General features: G+C 38.6%; 6 protein-coding genes across 18 annotated transcripts in view; 5 read left to right on the forward strand and 1 right to left on the reverse strand.

Moving 5' to 3' along the window:
• Flo2 (flotillin-2) overlaps positions 1-16,406 on the reverse strand; it is a 126,944-nt gene that overhangs the window by 16,453 nt on the left and 94,085 nt on the right. The gene's annotated exons all lie outside the window — the stretch shown is intronic.
• LOC110187128 (glucose dehydrogenase [FAD, quinone]) lies at positions 253-2,698 on the forward strand. The gene is made up of 2 exons (XM_020956539.2): positions 253-634; positions 697-2,698. The coding sequence occupies exons 1-2, from the start codon at positions 253-255 to the stop codon at positions 2,193-2,195; spliced, it is 1,881 nt and encodes a 626-aa protein (XP_020812198.2). The 3' UTR covers positions 2,196-2,698.
• Eo (Ecdysone oxidase) lies at positions 2,709-5,455 on the forward strand. The gene has a single exon (XM_020956534.2). It carries the CDS (start codon positions 3,440-3,442, stop codon positions 5,402-5,404), a length of 1,965 nt encoding a protein of 654 aa, XP_020812193.2. The 5' UTR covers positions 2,709-3,439; the 3' UTR covers positions 5,405-5,455.
• On the forward strand, positions 5,642-9,190 carry LOC110187133 (glucose dehydrogenase [FAD, quinone]). The gene is made up of 2 exons (XM_020956547.2): positions 5,642-7,637; positions 7,703-9,190. The coding sequence occupies exons 1-2, from the start codon at positions 7,018-7,020 to the stop codon at positions 8,982-8,984; spliced, it is 1,902 nt and encodes a 633-aa protein (XP_020812206.2). The 5' UTR covers positions 5,642-7,017; the 3' UTR covers positions 8,985-9,190.
• LOC110187135 (uncharacterized) lies at positions 9,517-11,624 on the forward strand. Its single transcript, XM_020956549.2, has 2 exons — positions 9,517-10,790; positions 10,869-11,624. Exons 1-2 carry the CDS (start codon positions 10,601-10,603, stop codon positions 10,982-10,984), a joined length of 306 nt encoding a protein of 101 aa, XP_020812208.2. The 5' UTR covers positions 9,517-10,600; the 3' UTR covers positions 10,985-11,624.
• fiz (fezzik) lies at positions 11,376-16,042 on the forward strand. Its single transcript, XM_020956535.2, has 2 exons — positions 11,376-12,877; positions 13,920-16,042. The coding sequence occupies exons 1-2, from the start codon at positions 12,347-12,349 to the stop codon at positions 15,537-15,539; spliced, it is 2,151 nt and encodes a 716-aa protein (XP_020812194.2). The 5' UTR covers positions 11,376-12,346; the 3' UTR covers positions 15,540-16,042.

Consider the following 16,406-nt stretch of genomic DNA (forward strand, 5'->3'; position numbering starts at 1 on the left):
CTTTCTCTATATATCTCTATTTCTTTCTCTATATATCTCTATTTCTTTCTCTATCTCTCTCTCTTTCTGTCCCTCTCTTTAACCTCAATCTTTGTTTTACAAAATGTTTATTTCCCTTAAAAACTTATTTACTCATTGCAGTCACATATAGTCACTGAAATTGGAAGTTGGCCAGTAAATTGAGTATCCCATATAACATAGCTCTGACGGAACTACCTCCTCCTCATCCTACTTCCCTGATTTCCAAGGAAAATGAGCTCTGCGATTGTGGGAGCCGCTTCCGCCATTGGTGGAGCTGTCACAGCGGCCACCAGCAATAGTTGGTTCATCCCAATGCTAATGGCAGCGGTGGCTTATTTCCAATACGAGGAGATCATAGATCCCGAGTCCAAACCAAGTGATGTGGGTGGCGATGATATACTCGATCATTATGATTTTATAGTGATAGGAGCCGGGTCAGCAGGTGCCGTGGTAGCGAATCGTTTAACCGAAGTGGAGAATTGGAATGTGCTGCTCCTGGAGGCTGGCGGTGATGAGACGGAACTCACAGATGTCCCTCTGATGGCAGGCTATTTGCAGCTCTCCAAAATCGATTGGCAGTACAAGACGGAACCATCGGGCACTTCGTGTTTGGGTGAGTGTGTCTTATATACTATATAAAATATATATTATATATATTATTTCTTGATTCCACAGCCATGCAAGGAGGTCGCTGCAATTGGCCCCGGGGTAAGGTCCTTGGCGGTAGCTCTGTCCTTAATTATATGCTCTATTTGCGTGGCTCCAAGCATGACTATGACAATTGGGAGGCCATGGGTAATCCCAGTTGGTCCTATCGCGATGCCTTGTATTATTTCAAGAAATCGGAGGATAATACCAATCAGTATTTGGCAAATACACCTTATCATGCCACTGGTGGTTATCTCACCGTTGGCGAGGCTCCTTATCACACTCCCTTGGCAGCCAGCTTTGTGGAGGCTGGCGTGGAGATGGGTTACGAGAATCGAGATTTGAATGGTGAAAAAATGACTGGCTTTATGATTGCCCAAGGAACAACCCGCAGAGGATCACGTTGCTCCACTTCCAAGGCTTTCCTCAGACCAGCCAGATTGCGTCCCAATTTGCACATTTCAATGAATTCGCATGTCACAAGGATTATGATTGATCCCGTCACGAAACTAGCCTTTGGTGTGGAATTTGTCAAGGATCAAAAGTTGTATCATGTAAGGGCCACCAAGGAGGTGGTTCTCTCCGGGGGATCAGTGAATAGTCCACAGCTGCTGATGCTCAGTGGTGTGGGTCCCAGGAAGGAATTGGCCAAACATCGGATTCCGCTGATCAAGGAACTGAGTGTTGGTGAGAATCTACAGGATCACATTGGTCTGGGTGGATTGACTTTCCTGGTTAATCAACCCGTTTCCATTGTGGAGAATCGTTTCCATACCATGTCCACTGTCCTCCAATATGCTGTCTTTGGCCAAGGACCCTTGACCATTCTGGGTGGAGTGGAGGGTTTGGCCTATGTGAATACCAAGTATGCAAATAGCTCTTTGGATTGGCCAGACATTGAGTTCCATTTTGTATCGGGTTCCACAAACTCGGATGGAGGATCGCAATTGAGGAAGGCTCACGGCTTAACAGAGGCCTTCTATAGGGCTGTCTTTGAACCGATTAATAATCGAGATGCCTGGAGCATTATACCCATGTTGCTGCGACCACGTAGTGTTGGTAATATCAAACTGAGAAGTGGCAATCCCTTTGATTATCCCTACATCTTTCCCAATTATCTAACGGATGACCATGATATGAAGACCCTTATCGAAGGTGTCAAGATCGCTGTGGCATTGTCACGAACCAAGGCAATGCAGCGATTTGGTTCACGAATCTCTAGTATCCGATGGCCGGGATGTGAACAGGTTCCCCTATTCACGGATGCCTTTTGGGAGTGCATGGTGCGAAGATATACATCGACCATTTATCATCCCGTGGGAACTTGCAAAATGGGTCCCTACTGGGACAAGGATGCCGTTGTGGATGCCAAACTAAGAGTTTATGGCATTCGAGGATTGAGAGTAATTGATGCCAGCATTATGCCCAAATTGGTATCAGCCAATACGAATGCACCGGTTATAATGATTGCGGAAAAGGGCAGCGATATGATCAAGGAGTTTTGGATCAAAAACACCATTGTCTGAGAGGAGTTACTCGATCCTTGAAAGTAGAATAATAGTGTTAAGAGTGTGAGAGATCTGGTTCTCTATGATCTGATTTTTTGGGTTTATTAAGGTTCTATTGGAAGTTCTACATCCATATTCCATGATAACCAACTGTTTCTGCAACAGAAATATGAAATACTAGTTCTTATTCCTAAAAAATATTCAAAAGAATAAGAAGAATAAAGAATCCTGTAAAAAAACTAAGAAATCAGATCGTAAGAATAGCTTCCCTTATCCCCTGAGTGTTTGAGTATATGTTTGAGTTCCCCAAAATGTGTGAATATAAGTATTTTTGAATGCCTTGAGTGACTCTGTGTAAATGTTTTAGTTTTTAAGAGGCTTAAAATTCTTCTAAAATTAATTTTATTATACCCATTCTTGAGCCTAATTTACCAATTTTTTTTATTATTATTTTTTAAGCACAGCCCTGTGTATTTATTTAAATTATACAATATGTGAATGCAATACAAAGTAAAAGAAAATGTGTTTTTTTTTGTGGTTTTATGGAGGGGCTGGCCTCAATTTCTCAAAAATTATATCTTTATTGTTTCGATAAACAATCTTTTGATAACTTTCGATAAGTGATAAAATCTTAATCAATTTAAAATCAATATAAATATATAAACATAAAAAGTAAAAGCTGTTGTAGGACACTTAAAGAAATGTATACTTAATTCTTGTTTAGTTTTATTGAAAAAAATTACTTGCTTATATATTTTAAATGTTTTAATTATCAGTTGCTTGTATTAACTTTACCCACTCTCATATTTCGACTGACTTTGCATGAATATACATTTGTATATATTATATAAATGTGTTTTTTTTTTTATGACTGGCAAACAGAAAGCAGCGCAAAATATAAACAATAATGTACACATGGAGAAATATTGTTAAATATTCTAATTTACTTTTGAAATTTAATATTTATTTTAATTATATCGATAAATTTATTAACATTTTCTAGATAATATCGATATCTCCCTTATTAAAATTTCCATATATCAAAAGATAATGATATTTTATATATATGATCTTGAGTAAGATCAGTTTATCGAGATATTAAATCAAACTCTCCTGCCTAATTTCTCTCTGTGCATAAGAAATGTGTTTAATTTCGTTGATACGGTTATCGTTCGTACGTCGTGAGGCCTTTAATTGTGGCTAAAACTCAACCTGTTCACAGTTACCGATCCCATTACCGCGACATCAGTTGAAATTCAAAGATGGTAGAAAAGCAACCACGGTCAAGGCTGAACCTTCTTCTCCTGCTCGGATTTCTTCTACTTTCTTTGGATGAGACAACATCCTCGCAATGGTTCACCGTGGACAGCAATGGCCTTGGCATCTCATTGATGGAATCTGTGGCTCTGGCTTTAAATAGTTCTAGTTTGGAGTTGGCCAACAATACCGCCTGGCCATTGCAACACGATCCGAGATCTTCCGAGGAACTCCCAGAGATTGAGACCTACGATTACATTGTGGTGGGTGCAGGAAGTGCCGGTTCCATTGTGGCCAGCCGGTTGAGTGCGCGTTGCAATGTGCGAGTACTCCTCCTGGAGGCTGGAGATTTACCACCATTCGAATCGGAGGCTTTTAGCCTAAGTGGTGCCCTGCATCATGATGCCAGGTACATGTACCTGGATGAGGCGGAACCCAATCCCGAGTGCTGTCAGGCCATGGAGGTGGGTCATGGTTGCTCCTGGTGGCATGGTCGCATGATGGGCGGCACTGGGGCCATCAATGGTAATATCTTTGTTCCCGGCAGTCGGAGTAACTTTGAGAATTGGAATGCAACCGGTTGGAAATGGTCCCAGGTTCAGGATACCTATCGGCGCCTTCAGGCACGTTTAAAACTCTCCTATTTGGAACCCAATCCCCTCAACTCGAAGTTGGCTAATGTTATTTACTCCGGAGCCGCTGAATTGGGTGTACCAAAGATGTGGCAGCCACTGATAGCAGGTGTTACCTATGGTTACACCCATCATGTTCCCGTGACCATTAATGAAGGTAGAAGGGCCAGCAGTGGACGTTTATACTTGGCTCAGGATGGAATCAACAGGCGACCAAATCTAAAGGTGATTCGAGGAGCTCAAGTGAAGAGGGTGCTCCTAAATCCCGAGGGTAACCTGGCCATGGGTGTCACCTACACTCTCAATGGTGATCAGTTCACCGCTTCAATCTCTTCCTCTGGTGAGGTAATCCTAAGTGCCGGTACCATCAACTCTGCCAAGTTGCTTTTAGTCTCTGGAATTGGACCACAAGAGGAGCTAAGCAGCTGGAATATAACCGTCCGGCAGGATTTGCCAGTGGGTCATAATCTTCAGGATCACGGCATGTTGCCTCTTTACTTGATTTTCGGTTCAGATTGCGCGGTGAATAGCACTCGATTGCCCACAGAGAATCCCTATGGACCAGTCTCTGTGGCCAAATATCTCCTGGAGAGTCAAAAGGGTCCCCTAGCCCAGGGTTTCTACATGATGGGTTACATCAATTCCCGGACACCGCATAGCTTTCTCCATCAACCCGATCTTCATGTGGTGGCCCATACACTGTTGCCCAAGGGTAGCACTGGTAGCTTTGGTTATCTTGGCTTTCGGCCGGAATTGATCCAAGCTCAGGTGGATATACTCAAGGATTATGATCTCCTTCAGATTATGGGTTCACTGCTGCATCCCTTATCCCGAGGACGAGTGCGTTTAGCAAGTGACACGGATGCCAGAATAGAGAATCATTATGCCGAGGCTGAGGAGGATCAGCAAACTCTGCTCCGCTTTGTGAGATATGTCCAAAGGTTGACCAAAACCCGAGCATATCGCAAGTGTGGCCTCCGTCTCTGGCTACCTCCTGTCCAGGAATGTGATGCACTCGCACCCGATTCCGACGATTATTGGTTGTGTCACATTCGTTACTTTTATGTGGGTGCCTGGCATTCGGTGGGCACTTGCCGGATGGCACCCAGGAGGAGTCCAGAAGCGGAATTCCAAGCGGAGGAGATGGAACCAGGTGGCGTTGTGGACGAGAGACTGCGAGTGCATGGTGTCCGGGGACTTCGAGTGGTGGATGCCAGCATAATGCCCGAGTTACCAGCGGGTAATACCAATGGACCCGCCATGATGATAGGCGAAAGAGGAGCACAACTTATTCTCGAGGATCGAGGGGAAGACAACGAAGTTATAAGCGATTGTTGAGAGAAATGTAATAATAAATAATAAATAAATATTCCATATTTAGAACACAAATATGCAAGACTTTAACTAGGAATGGCATACAAAATACGACATTTTATGGAAAATATTGCTTTGATATTAAAAATGCAATATATAAATTCAAGTCCTCAAAATTGGCATGCTTTTTTTAATTACTTTGCTCATCTGGCTTCAATGATAAATTTCATTTTGTAAATTTAAGTTTTTATACTCTTGCAGGGTATATATAATTTATAATTTTAGTTAGAAGCTTAAAAGAAAGTGAAGGAGTCATTTCCGACCCTATAAATCATATATATTCTTGATCAGTATCAACAGGCGAATCGTTCTAGTTATTTTCGGGCAAAAAAATATTTTTTCAGAAATTTCCAATTTTTTGAAAAAAAGGAAAGGGGTTACATCATGAAAATTTGCAAAAATCGGCCAAAAATTCACTTTTTAAATGGAGTATGCAGTTTTGTTAACCTGCTAAAAATTAACATACGAGCGTACATGCGTTTTTGGCTTAGTTATGAGATTTTTAAATTTTGATTTTTCGAAAAATGTCATACAAAATTATCCATAAATATTGATTTTAAATGCGAATATTTTAAGCTTACTTATGATCGGTTTCCAATTCAATTTCAAACTATTGAGGTATATAAATTTTAGTTGCCTTCCTTGTTTTCCATTCTTTGTTCTTTAAATTTCTATATAGTATATCCTCTATGATATATGTTCTTTTCTACGCAAAACCAGAAGTAAACTTCAAAAAGTCTGTGACAATTATTTTACCCTTTTATAAAAAATAAAAGATAAATAACTGCAAACATGTATTAAATATGAAATGATATATGATAGTATATAAAATATATACAAGTATATATACATATAAGTATACTTTTTTTTTTGCAATTTGCCACGCTTATCGCATTTCTTTGGTTCTTGCATATATACCTTTTTTTATGTTCTGTTTTGATCAAGTCATTTGTTTATGGTCTTTTTTTGGGGGCTATAGCTTTGGACATTAAACAATAAATTTATATAGTCATATTATATATACAATAACCCACATTTACTGTGTATTTCTATATCTAATCGGGGTTTGTTGACTTTTTATTTGGGGAGGCTATATAAATTAAGCTTCCAAAATAAGAGGGAATATATATTATTTCGTTAATAGAAATTTACGAATTAAAGATTATGGTATGAGCATAAAGTTGTGATTGTTATTAAGTTTGATATATATAAATATAATAATATAATCTTAAATATGATATATTATATATTATATCATACATTACTTTAATTTGCTTGACCTTTGTCTAACCCTTTCTTAGGTTTTTTTTGACCAAACCCTCTGATTTTTGTTCCAAGAGCTATCTTCCCCCAAACATTTCGTATGTTGTTCAGTGTTTTCTGGGTTTTGGGATTGCAGAACTGTTTGTGGTCAATGCACTTTTCTTAAAATAACCCAGAGAAACCGCCACAAAGAACCCAATGTCTTTGGGTCAGCGAAACATCATTTGACTGACTCAGCTTTTCGGAGTTTTCAATCGGGAAAGAGACCCAAACTCGCTTTCGATTCCACTTTTAGTTTCAGTTTCACTTTCACAATGAGCGCGATTAATACCTTTGTGGCAATGTGGCGCTTCCTGCTGACCCTTGGCCCCTCGGCCATGGTCATTTTGCTTCTAAATAAAGGAATTCTCGAACAACGACCGGATATTGTTGATGATCAGCATCGCGTTCGTTCCATTTACATTGAAGATCTGCGGGATATTTATGATTTTGTGATTATTGGTGGCGGCTCAGCTGGCTGTGTTTTGGCCTCACGTCTCTCCGAGAATCCCGAATGGAGTGTCCTCCTCCTGGAGGCTGGTGGAGATGAACCAGTGCTCATTGATTTGCCACAATTGTATCCAGTTTTTCAACGTAGTCCCTGGGATTGGAAGTATTCGACGGAGCCCTCGGATCGCTACTGTTTGGCCATGGAGGATCAGAGATGCTTCTGGCCACGCGGTAAAGTTCTAGGCGGTTGTAGTTCCATCAATGCCATGATGTATATACGGGGTAATCGTAGGGATTATGATCATTGGTCTCAGTTGGGTAATCCCGGCTGGGAATATGGCAATGTCTTGCACTATTTCCGCAAGGCGGAGGATATGCGAGTTCCCGGCTATGAGCATAATCCATATCATGGTCATGGTGGTCCCATTTCCGTGGAGAGATATAGGTGAGGTTTTGCTTTCTAAAGGAATACGATATATATAATATATTATAATATATATTTCTGCATAGATTCCCCTCGCCTTTGCTGGACATCTTCATGAGGGCTGCCCATCACTTGGGCCTTGTTCATCGCGATGGCGACTTCAATGGCCATTCCCAGACTGGTTTTGCTCCACCTCATGGCACTCTGCGTGATGGTTTGAGATGTAGTGCCAATAAGGGTTATCTCCGCCGCAGCTGGCAGCGTCCCAATTTGGATATTGTCCTCAAAGCCTTTGCCGAGCGTTTGATTATCGATCCACAAAGTCATCGCGCTCAGGGTGTAATCTTTGAGCATGGTCTTTTCAAGCATCAAGCCATGGCTCAAAGAGAGGTCATATTGGCCGCCGGGGCCTTGGCCAGTCCACAACTATTGATGGTCAGCGGTGTGGGTCCACGGGAACAGTTGGAACCATTGGGTATACCCGTGATTCAACATCTACCCGGTGTTGGTGGCAATCTTCAGGATCATATCTCCACCTCGGGGGCCATTTACACCATCCAAAGTGGCCTCAATCGTTCCTTGTCCTTCATTGTGCCCGAAATGATGACCGAGGAGGCTGTGGAGGAGTTCTTGGAGCGCAGGGAGAGCTTCTTCTATGCCATGCCCGTGAGTGAAGTGATGGGATTTGTTAGTACAAAGTATCAAGATCCCCGATTGGATTGGCCCGATGTCCAACTATTCATGGGCAGTTATGGTTATGGAGCTGATGGTGGAATGATTGGTCGCCGAGGGGCTGCAATTACATTGGAAAACTTTGCGGAAACCTTTGAGCCGGTATTGTATCAGGATTCCTTTGTGATTGCTCCACTGGTAATGCGTCCCAGGTCGAGGGGTTATCTGCAGATCAAGTCAGCGGATGCCAGGATTCATCCCCTGATACATGCCAATTACTATGATGATCCCCATGATATGGCCGTGATGGTGGAGGGTTTGAAGATGGCCCATCGTCTCACTCAGACCCCCGTGATGCAGTCCCTCAATGCCACCATGAATATTTACGAGTGGCGCAATTGTCCAGAGGTGGAGTATCTTAGTGATGCCTTTTGGGAATGCCTGGCCAGATTTTATTCGCAGACCATTTACCATCCGGTGGGAACTTGCAAAATGGCTCCAGATTCGGATCCTGCCGGAGTTGTGGATCCCCGATTGAGGGTTCGTGGTTTACGTAATCTTCGAGTGATTGATGCCAGCATTATGCCCACCATACCCACGGGAAATACAAATGCTCCGACCTTGATGCTGGCGGAAAGGGGAGCGGATATGATCAAGGAGGACTGGAGGCATTACAGAGATGGAGGTTGGTCTTAGACTCAGATGGAGGGTAAGGATGTATATCGAGGGGAAAAGTTAGACAATAAAACCTCCCTTACAATATAACATTTGTTTGTATTATTTCTCATTCAAAACCAGTAAAGATTGTAGAGTTTAAAGAAGTTCTCGACAACCTTTATAAGAAATAGTTTATAATTTTAAATAAATCACATAACAAAGCACTTGAGTTATTTTTCATGGCAAAGAAACTAATACTTGAATACTTAAAGATCATAGAGCGGCAAGGAAAACCCTTTAGAAATTAAATGCATGCCTTACTAATGGGTCACCTATGACATTGGTTGGTAATTATTACAAAACAAGTGTCTTTCTTATATAGTAAGTAACTATATATCACTTGTTTTGCCATTCCTCTGGTCTATCTAATTTGCTTTGGTAATGATCTTGGCATTCATTTGACTCTTTGAGCTCAATGCAATAATAGCTGAATGGCATTGCTATTTTTTCCCATTTTCATTTTCAATTGAATTCACGTTATTCCATTTAAGTTATGTTCTCTTTATTTATTTTTATTTTTCTTTTTTTTCTACACAAAACCTGATAACATTTCCCAGCGGTTCGTTCTGAACTTTTGCAATTTTTGCCGTCATGTTTTCTTTGTTGTGAATATTTATGAATGTGTTGGTACACTCAGGGGGTCTTTAGTGAATTTGGGTATATGGGTTATATAGAGATTGAAGAGATTGAGATTAATATTAAAAAAAATGATATTTTTTTGGAGTATATTATAGTTTGGTTTTGGGAGAAATTAAGTTAAGGAAATTTAACAAGTTTTTGCTTTAATTTTAATCAAGAAACCCCAGAAATTTCTAGTGTTGTGTAATGATATTTTTATTTCTAAGTATTTGAAGTATAATTCACTGAAATTTCCTTAATTTTTCTTCATTCCGGGTATCTTATAGTCGGAAACTTGGTTTTTTTTGTGGATATTCAACAAGTTTTTGGTTAATTTTAAACTAGAAACCCCAGAAATGTCTAGTGTTGTATAACGAACTATGTTTCCCTAAGTTCGTATTAATTTTAAATACATTTTACAAGGAAGTTGAAGTATAATTCACTGAAATTCCCTTAACTTTTTTTATTCCCGGGTATCTAATAGTCTGGAACTTGGTTTTTTTGTGGAAATTCAACAAGTTTTTAGTTAGTTTTAAACTAGAAATCCCAGAAATGTCTAGTGTTGTATAACGATTTTAAATCACATTTGAAAAACTATGTTTTCCCAAGTTCGTTTTACAATTAGATCAAATTATTGTAGAAATTGAATTAAGATTCCCTGAAATACTCTTAATTTTTCATATTCCCGGGTATCTTATAGTCGTGAACTTCTAACTAATTCTTCCATCGTTCTCACACGTTTTCTGCCCGTAATTTATGAACGGCCAGTGAACCGAAATGGCAAATGGCATCGGGTATCCACTGAGTTTTTACGAGTTTGACCAGTTTTTGGGGTGCCTCGAATGAGTAGTGAGTGCGCCCCCAGTGGGCCATGGCTTTGTGGCGGAACGGAAAAGGTTTTTTACATTTTGCGAGACTTTTCATGCGAGTTGCGGTTGGAGATTGCGGTTTAGTTCACGTCCGCCACTGAAAGCAAGATGACGTTGCTCTGGGAGCTGCCATCGATAAGATGGTTCATGATCCTGATACTATATATCCTGGTTTTGGATTATAGCCTTGGTTATCCGCAGCAGCAGCAGTTTTTCCTGGCCGAGGATTTGATAACAGGAACGGGAACGGGAACGGGCGCAGGCGCAGATCCTTTGATACCCGTCAATGATCCTTCGGGTAGGTTTCTTGATCTTTTTAGGGTAATATACATTTTTAAAAATATATTACATACTTTTTTGTACATTTTCCTTGCAGATCTTAGTGCTGGCTTGAATTTGGCACCTGTTGGAAATTTAATAGCTGCCGCTGCAATCGCCGTGCCTCCTGCCCCCGTTCAATTTATACGCACGGCCATGAACAGTGGCCTTTAATTATTTAAAAAAACTATATAATATTTGTTTAAGCTCTATTTTTGTTAAAAACATTTTTTTTTTAATTAGTTTATCAACTGGATTATTTTTTTGTCTTCTATTATTATTCCTTTTTTTTGTACTCTTTAGTTGTTGTCTTAAGTTGTGCTTGTTGTGTTTTTGTTTGTTGTCTTTGCTTTTCGGTGCTATAAACAATTTTTATGATACGAGTTTTATCTAGATATCTACATTTTGTGCAATCGCCTGCCTTAAAAGCTGTTTATTATCTAGATTTATTATCGGAACACTCTAACCTACCATTATCTTTACTTGAAGCAGAGCTTTTAGAGATAATACAAATGCAGAGAGATATCTTGAAGAGAGCAGTGAATATACTTTAAAAATATATATTAATTAATTCTCAAAATATATATATAAAAAAAAGTTGTGAGAGAGTTCGGATTATTGTGGTATTAAAAATCATTTAAATTATGTTTATATAAAGTGAAGAAAATTTGGAATTTAAAATGTTTTTTGTAGTTCTTAAACTATTAATTTAAGAACTTTCTTTCAACTTTGTATGTTAAGGATAATTATTTTTGATAAAGATATATAATAAATCAAGTTATATTTTATATTTAATATATGAATGCTAAAAACAGTTAGTTAATGAGTTGGAAAAGCGGTATTTTCCCTTTTTCTTTGATTTTCAGTGCTCAGAAATGGCTTTGTCACTTCATCAAGAGCTGATTCTGATGAAAATTCAATAGCTCACGATGATGAGAGATGATGATAGATGGATCAAAGATGATCAGCATCTTATGAACACTTGGAAAATTCTTATTCTTATTTTCCAAGTAAAAAAGTAAGATGGAAAATGTATCCTTCGAGGTAAAGATTGGATAAAATATAGATATGTATGTTTACTGATTTTGCATTGTAACAAATATTGATATTGATAATAAATGTACTTGAAAAAAAAAACAAAGCATTAAATACTCGAATATCTATAATTTTTGTATACTTTCTTAAATAAAGTTGATATTTTTCAATACAAAGGATATACATTGATAATATCGACATTTAATTGTTATATTTAAATATTTATTGATATATTAAATGCATTAAATACCATTTAAAGATATTATTCTTTTAAATTATTATCAATAAATAAATTGTAATTAGTTTGTAATATCGATATTTTTCAAGAATAACAATATTTCGGCACTAAATTACTCGATACTTAATATATTGATATTCTGTACTGATTAAATTGATCTCATACCAAAGAAAATAAAGTTATAAAATGCTTAAAGAATATAAAAAAAAATTTTGTATGATTAATTTTTCCCAGTGCATCTTTCTGACACATTCACACGCGTGATGCCGGCGCCTGAGTCAACGTCCTCCTCTCTCTCTCACAGAAAGCGGTGTAAAGTGAGGGAGGAGGAGGAGTGGATGCACTGTACCGGCTTATCGGAGCACTGGAGCACTGGAGCAGCACTTGGCGATGATGGCTATAAAAGCGAATCTTCAACCTCGACTGCCTTTCAGATACAGAAAAGAATACGCGTTAAGATGTCGCTTGCCGGCGACCTAAATCCCCTCCAGACAGATAAATGTGGATTGCCAGATGGAGGAGCAGGAGGAGCAGGAGGAGCAGGAGGAGGAGCTATAGGATTGTGGAGCGGCATGGTCTCCTTGCTGGTGCAATCCCTACTCTCCGCCCAATGTCAGGTGACTCCGCCTGGCCAATGGCCATCGGATTATAAAGGTGATCTAAGTGAACCCTATGACTTTGTGGTAATTGGAGCAGGATCAGCAGGATCTGTGGTGGCCAGTCGGCTCAGCGAGAATCCCGAGTGGCGTGTCCTCGTCCTCGAAGCCGGTGGAGATCCACCGGTTGAGTCTGAGGTGAGTTTTGCCTAAGGATTACTTAAGGCTTTTGGTTTAGGGAAATTTTACATAAAATTTCCCTTTTTGTAAACCATTTCCCATTTAATTTTTTGTTATATTTCCCAAATTATTCCCCTTTTCATAAATTCATTAACCCCTTCTAGATATATATTTATATATTCTAAATTCCTGAAATGTGGTTTGTTTTCTGTGAAATTCTAAACTTTATATTAAATTTCTGCAGAAGTTTTTTAAATTAAAAATTACCCATTCTTAATTTGAAAATTCTATTATAATTTCCCCTAATATATAGGAAACATATTAATTTTTAATACATTTTCTGCAAGTGCATCTATAAACAGAGTACTTGAGTGGTTAACACCCTACAAGTGGATCGTAAAACAATTTTTGTCCGACAGTTTAAGTTTATTTTTCACTCTTAGCAAACATTAAATAAGTAGGTACTATCTGGTTCTCAAATAAATAAACATTACGGAAAATTAAATCGGTTTGATTGGATGAGACTGTTCGGTAGTCTTGTTCATTATTATCATTATTATTGGCTTTGCAGGGTATTAAATTTCAGTCAGAAGCTTGAAACTCAGTGAAGAAATCATTTCTGACCCTATAAATCATATATATTCTTGATCAGCATGAACAGCCGAGTCGATCTAGCCAAGTCTGGGAGAAATTTTTTTTTTTTAATTTTTTCAACTTTTTCTTCATCGTTAAAATTGTCAAAAATTGATCAAAAAATTAAATTTTGTACATTTTAAATTGAGTATGTAGGTTTTTTAACCTACTTAAAACTAACATAGAACCGCTCTCCGAATTGAATTTGATGCTTTTTTGGCTGAGTTATGAGATTTTTAAACTTTGAATTGTCAACAAAAATTGTCATATAAAGAAATCAATAAATATGGATTCAAAAAGTTGTACTTTTTAAGAATTTTTAGAAAGTTAATGCAAAATCATGCCTGCATATCATATAACATATATGATGTAGATCGTATTTTTATATATATAAACTTTTCTTAATACAATGCATTTCCTTTTTCAGCTTCCATCGCTATTCTTTGGCCTACAGCACTCGGATTTCGTGTGGAATTACTTCACAGAACCAAGCACAGAATCCTGTCGCGGGATGAAGGATGGACGTTGCTATTGGCCACGTGGCAGGATGTTGGGTGGATCGGGAGCTGCGAATGCCATGTTGTATGTGCGCGGAAATCGACGTGACTTTGATGGCTGGGAGGCAATGGGTAATCCGGGTTGGAGTTACGACGAGGTTCTACCCTTCTTCGAGAGATCTGTGACGCCACAGGGTAATGTCACCCATCCCCGGGGTTATGTTTCCTTGAATCCCTTCGAACGTAATGATGAGGATATTCATCAATTGATTTTGGCTGGAGCTAAAGAGCTCGGAGTACCCCATGTGCCGGCCTTTGAGGAGGGCAGTGAAACGGGTTATACCCATGTCCCGGGAACAGTGCGTAATGGACAAAGGATGAGCACTGCAAAGGCCTATCTGGGAGCAGTGGTTGACTCAAGGCCTAATCTTCATGTGATAAAGAATGCTCAAGTTACAAGGATCCATATGGATGAATCTAATCCTCAGCGTGTGAGCTCTGTGAGCTTTGAAAAGGATGGTAAACAGCATGGGATTAAAATAACCAAGGAGGTTGTGCTCTCTGCAGGAGCTATAGATTCACCAGCTTTGCTTTTACGCTCCGGCATTGGTCCCAGGCAACATTTGGAGGAATTGGATTTACCTGTACTTCTAGATCTTCCTGGAGTTGGTAAAAATCTACAAGATCATGTCTTAGTGCCACTTTTCATGCGCCTGGATGAGGGTCAGGCCAAGGCAGCCACCGAGCAGGAGATTTTGGATGATATTTACAATTATTTAATGCATCGCAAGGGACCTCTGACCACACCCAGTACTGCCTCCCTGGTGGCTTTTGTTAATACAAATGCGAGTAGTGAGAGTGTTTATCCGGATACGGAATATCATCATTTGTTTTTCCAGCGTGGACGCCATGATTCTTTGGAAATTCTCACCCGAGGTCTGTCATTCCAGGAGCAATATGTAGAGCATTTGCAGGATTATCTACGTGATTCGCATTTACTCTGTGTCTTTGTTTTACTCTCACATCCTTTGGCTAAAGGAGAACTACGTTTGCGAAGTACAGATCCTAAAGAAGCACCCATCCTGACCAGTAACTATTTAACAGAGGAGGAGGATGTGGCCACTCTTTTAAGAGGTATTGCCTACATGGAATCCTTGGAGCAAACAAAAGCCTTCCAAGAGCATCATGCTGAATTGGCTTACATTCCCATTGAAGAGTGTGATAAGGTGAAAAACTATCGCAGCAAAGAGTACTGGCATTGTTTTGCCAAATACTTTACAGTCACCTGTTATCATCAATCGGGAACCGTGAAAATGGGTTCCCGGGATGATCCTGAGGCATGTGTGAGTCCCTCGGGATTAAAGATACATGGTTTGAGTAATCTCCGAGTGGCTGATGCCAGTATCATGCCAGCTGTGGTCAGTGCCAATACAAATGCAGCCACTGTAATGATCGGGGAAAGGTTGGCGGACTTCATTCGAAAGGAATATGAAAATTTAGAGAAGGTGCCGCCACTGGCGCCATCGCATATGCACGCGGATGGATTGTAAAATCTTGGGTTTCTATATATATATATATAAAGATATATATTTCCCATTTCCCACTTCAATTCCAAGCACAGCTTAGTGCACAGATCACTTTGCACAAACTGGCAGATTGTCAACAAGTGTTGTTTACACACAAAACAAAATACTTTTGATATAAAATCACAATCAATTTCAGTTTAATTTATATGAAGTATGAGAAAGATATATTGGAATTTAAGGATGTTCAAGATTTTCCTTGTGTTTAACATGTTATAAAAGAGTTGACCTTAAAAAACCTAAAACTACCTAAACTTATCATATAAAAACATTTCCTTTAAATCCTAAAAAACCATATTAGAGTCAAGAAAAAAAGCAAGAAAGAAGAAAAAATAATTCCTGTTTAAAATATACATTAAGCATATGTTTAATAGTTTTAAAGAAAAATTAAGATACTTTTTGTTTGTTATTATTTTTAAGCGAAACTTGTATAAATTGAACATAAATTGAAAAAATAGCTTATTTTGCTATATTTATGTTATACATTATTTGTTTAATTATTTTAAAATCAGCTCGAAAGCATCAACATTTCAATTCTTTTGAAATTTTTGCTATTTTTGAGTATTGTAAATTCATAAGGAGCCTGTTATTTCAGCTCTCTTTCACAGAACATTTATTGGTTATTTTCCATATTTATAATGTGATTAAGATGGATAATTAAACCATAAGTCCGAAACTAAAATTGTGTGAAATTTTAATTTTTTTAACCAAAATACTTAAACGTTTAAAGTATTATGACAAATAATTTTTAACAGCGCACTATGGTCCCACTATTTTATTTCCTATACTTATATAACATTTAAAAATCTAGTTAAACTATAAATTCAAAGAATT

The sequence above is a fragment of the Drosophila serrata genome, unplaced genomic scaffold (assembly GCF_035046125.1).
Source record: "Drosophila serrata isolate PLE 108 unplaced genomic scaffold, ASM3504612v1 contig_36, whole genome shotgun sequence".
NCBI lineage: Eukaryota > Metazoa > Arthropoda > Insecta > Diptera > Drosophilidae > Drosophila > Drosophila serrata.

Coding starts and splice junctions, on each gene's coding strand:
- Eo (XM_020956534.2), top strand. CDS start 3,440: ATGGTAGAAAAGCAACCACGGTCAAGGCTGAACCTTCTTCTCCTGCTC.
- LOC110187128 (XM_020956539.2), top strand. CDS start 253: ATGAGCTCTGCGATTGTGGGAGCCGCTTCCGCCATTGGTGGAGCTGTC. Junction 635..696: donor ATCGGGCACTTCGTGTTTGG/GTGAGTGTGTCT, acceptor TTGATTCCACAG/CCATGCAAGGAGGTCGCTGC.
- LOC110187133 (XM_020956547.2), top strand. CDS start 7,018: ATGAGCGCGATTAATACCTTTGTGGCAATGTGGCGCTTCCTGCTGACC. Junction 7,638..7,702: donor ATTTCCGTGGAGAGATATAG/GTGAGGTTTTGC, acceptor ATTTCTGCATAG/ATTCCCCTCGCCTTTGCTGG.
- fiz (XM_020956535.2), top strand. CDS start 12,347: ATGCCGGCGCCTGAGTCAACGTCCTCCTCTCTCTCTCACAGAAAGCGG. Junction 12,878..13,919: donor ATCCACCGGTTGAGTCTGAG/GTGAGTTTTGCC, acceptor TTCCTTTTTCAG/CTTCCATCGCTATTCTTTGG.
- LOC110187135 (XM_020956549.2), top strand. CDS start 10,601: ATGACGTTGCTCTGGGAGCTGCCATCGATAAGATGGTTCATGATCCTG. Junction 10,791..10,868: donor ACCCGTCAATGATCCTTCGG/GTAGGTTTCTTG, acceptor TTTTCCTTGCAG/ATCTTAGTGCTGGCTTGAAT.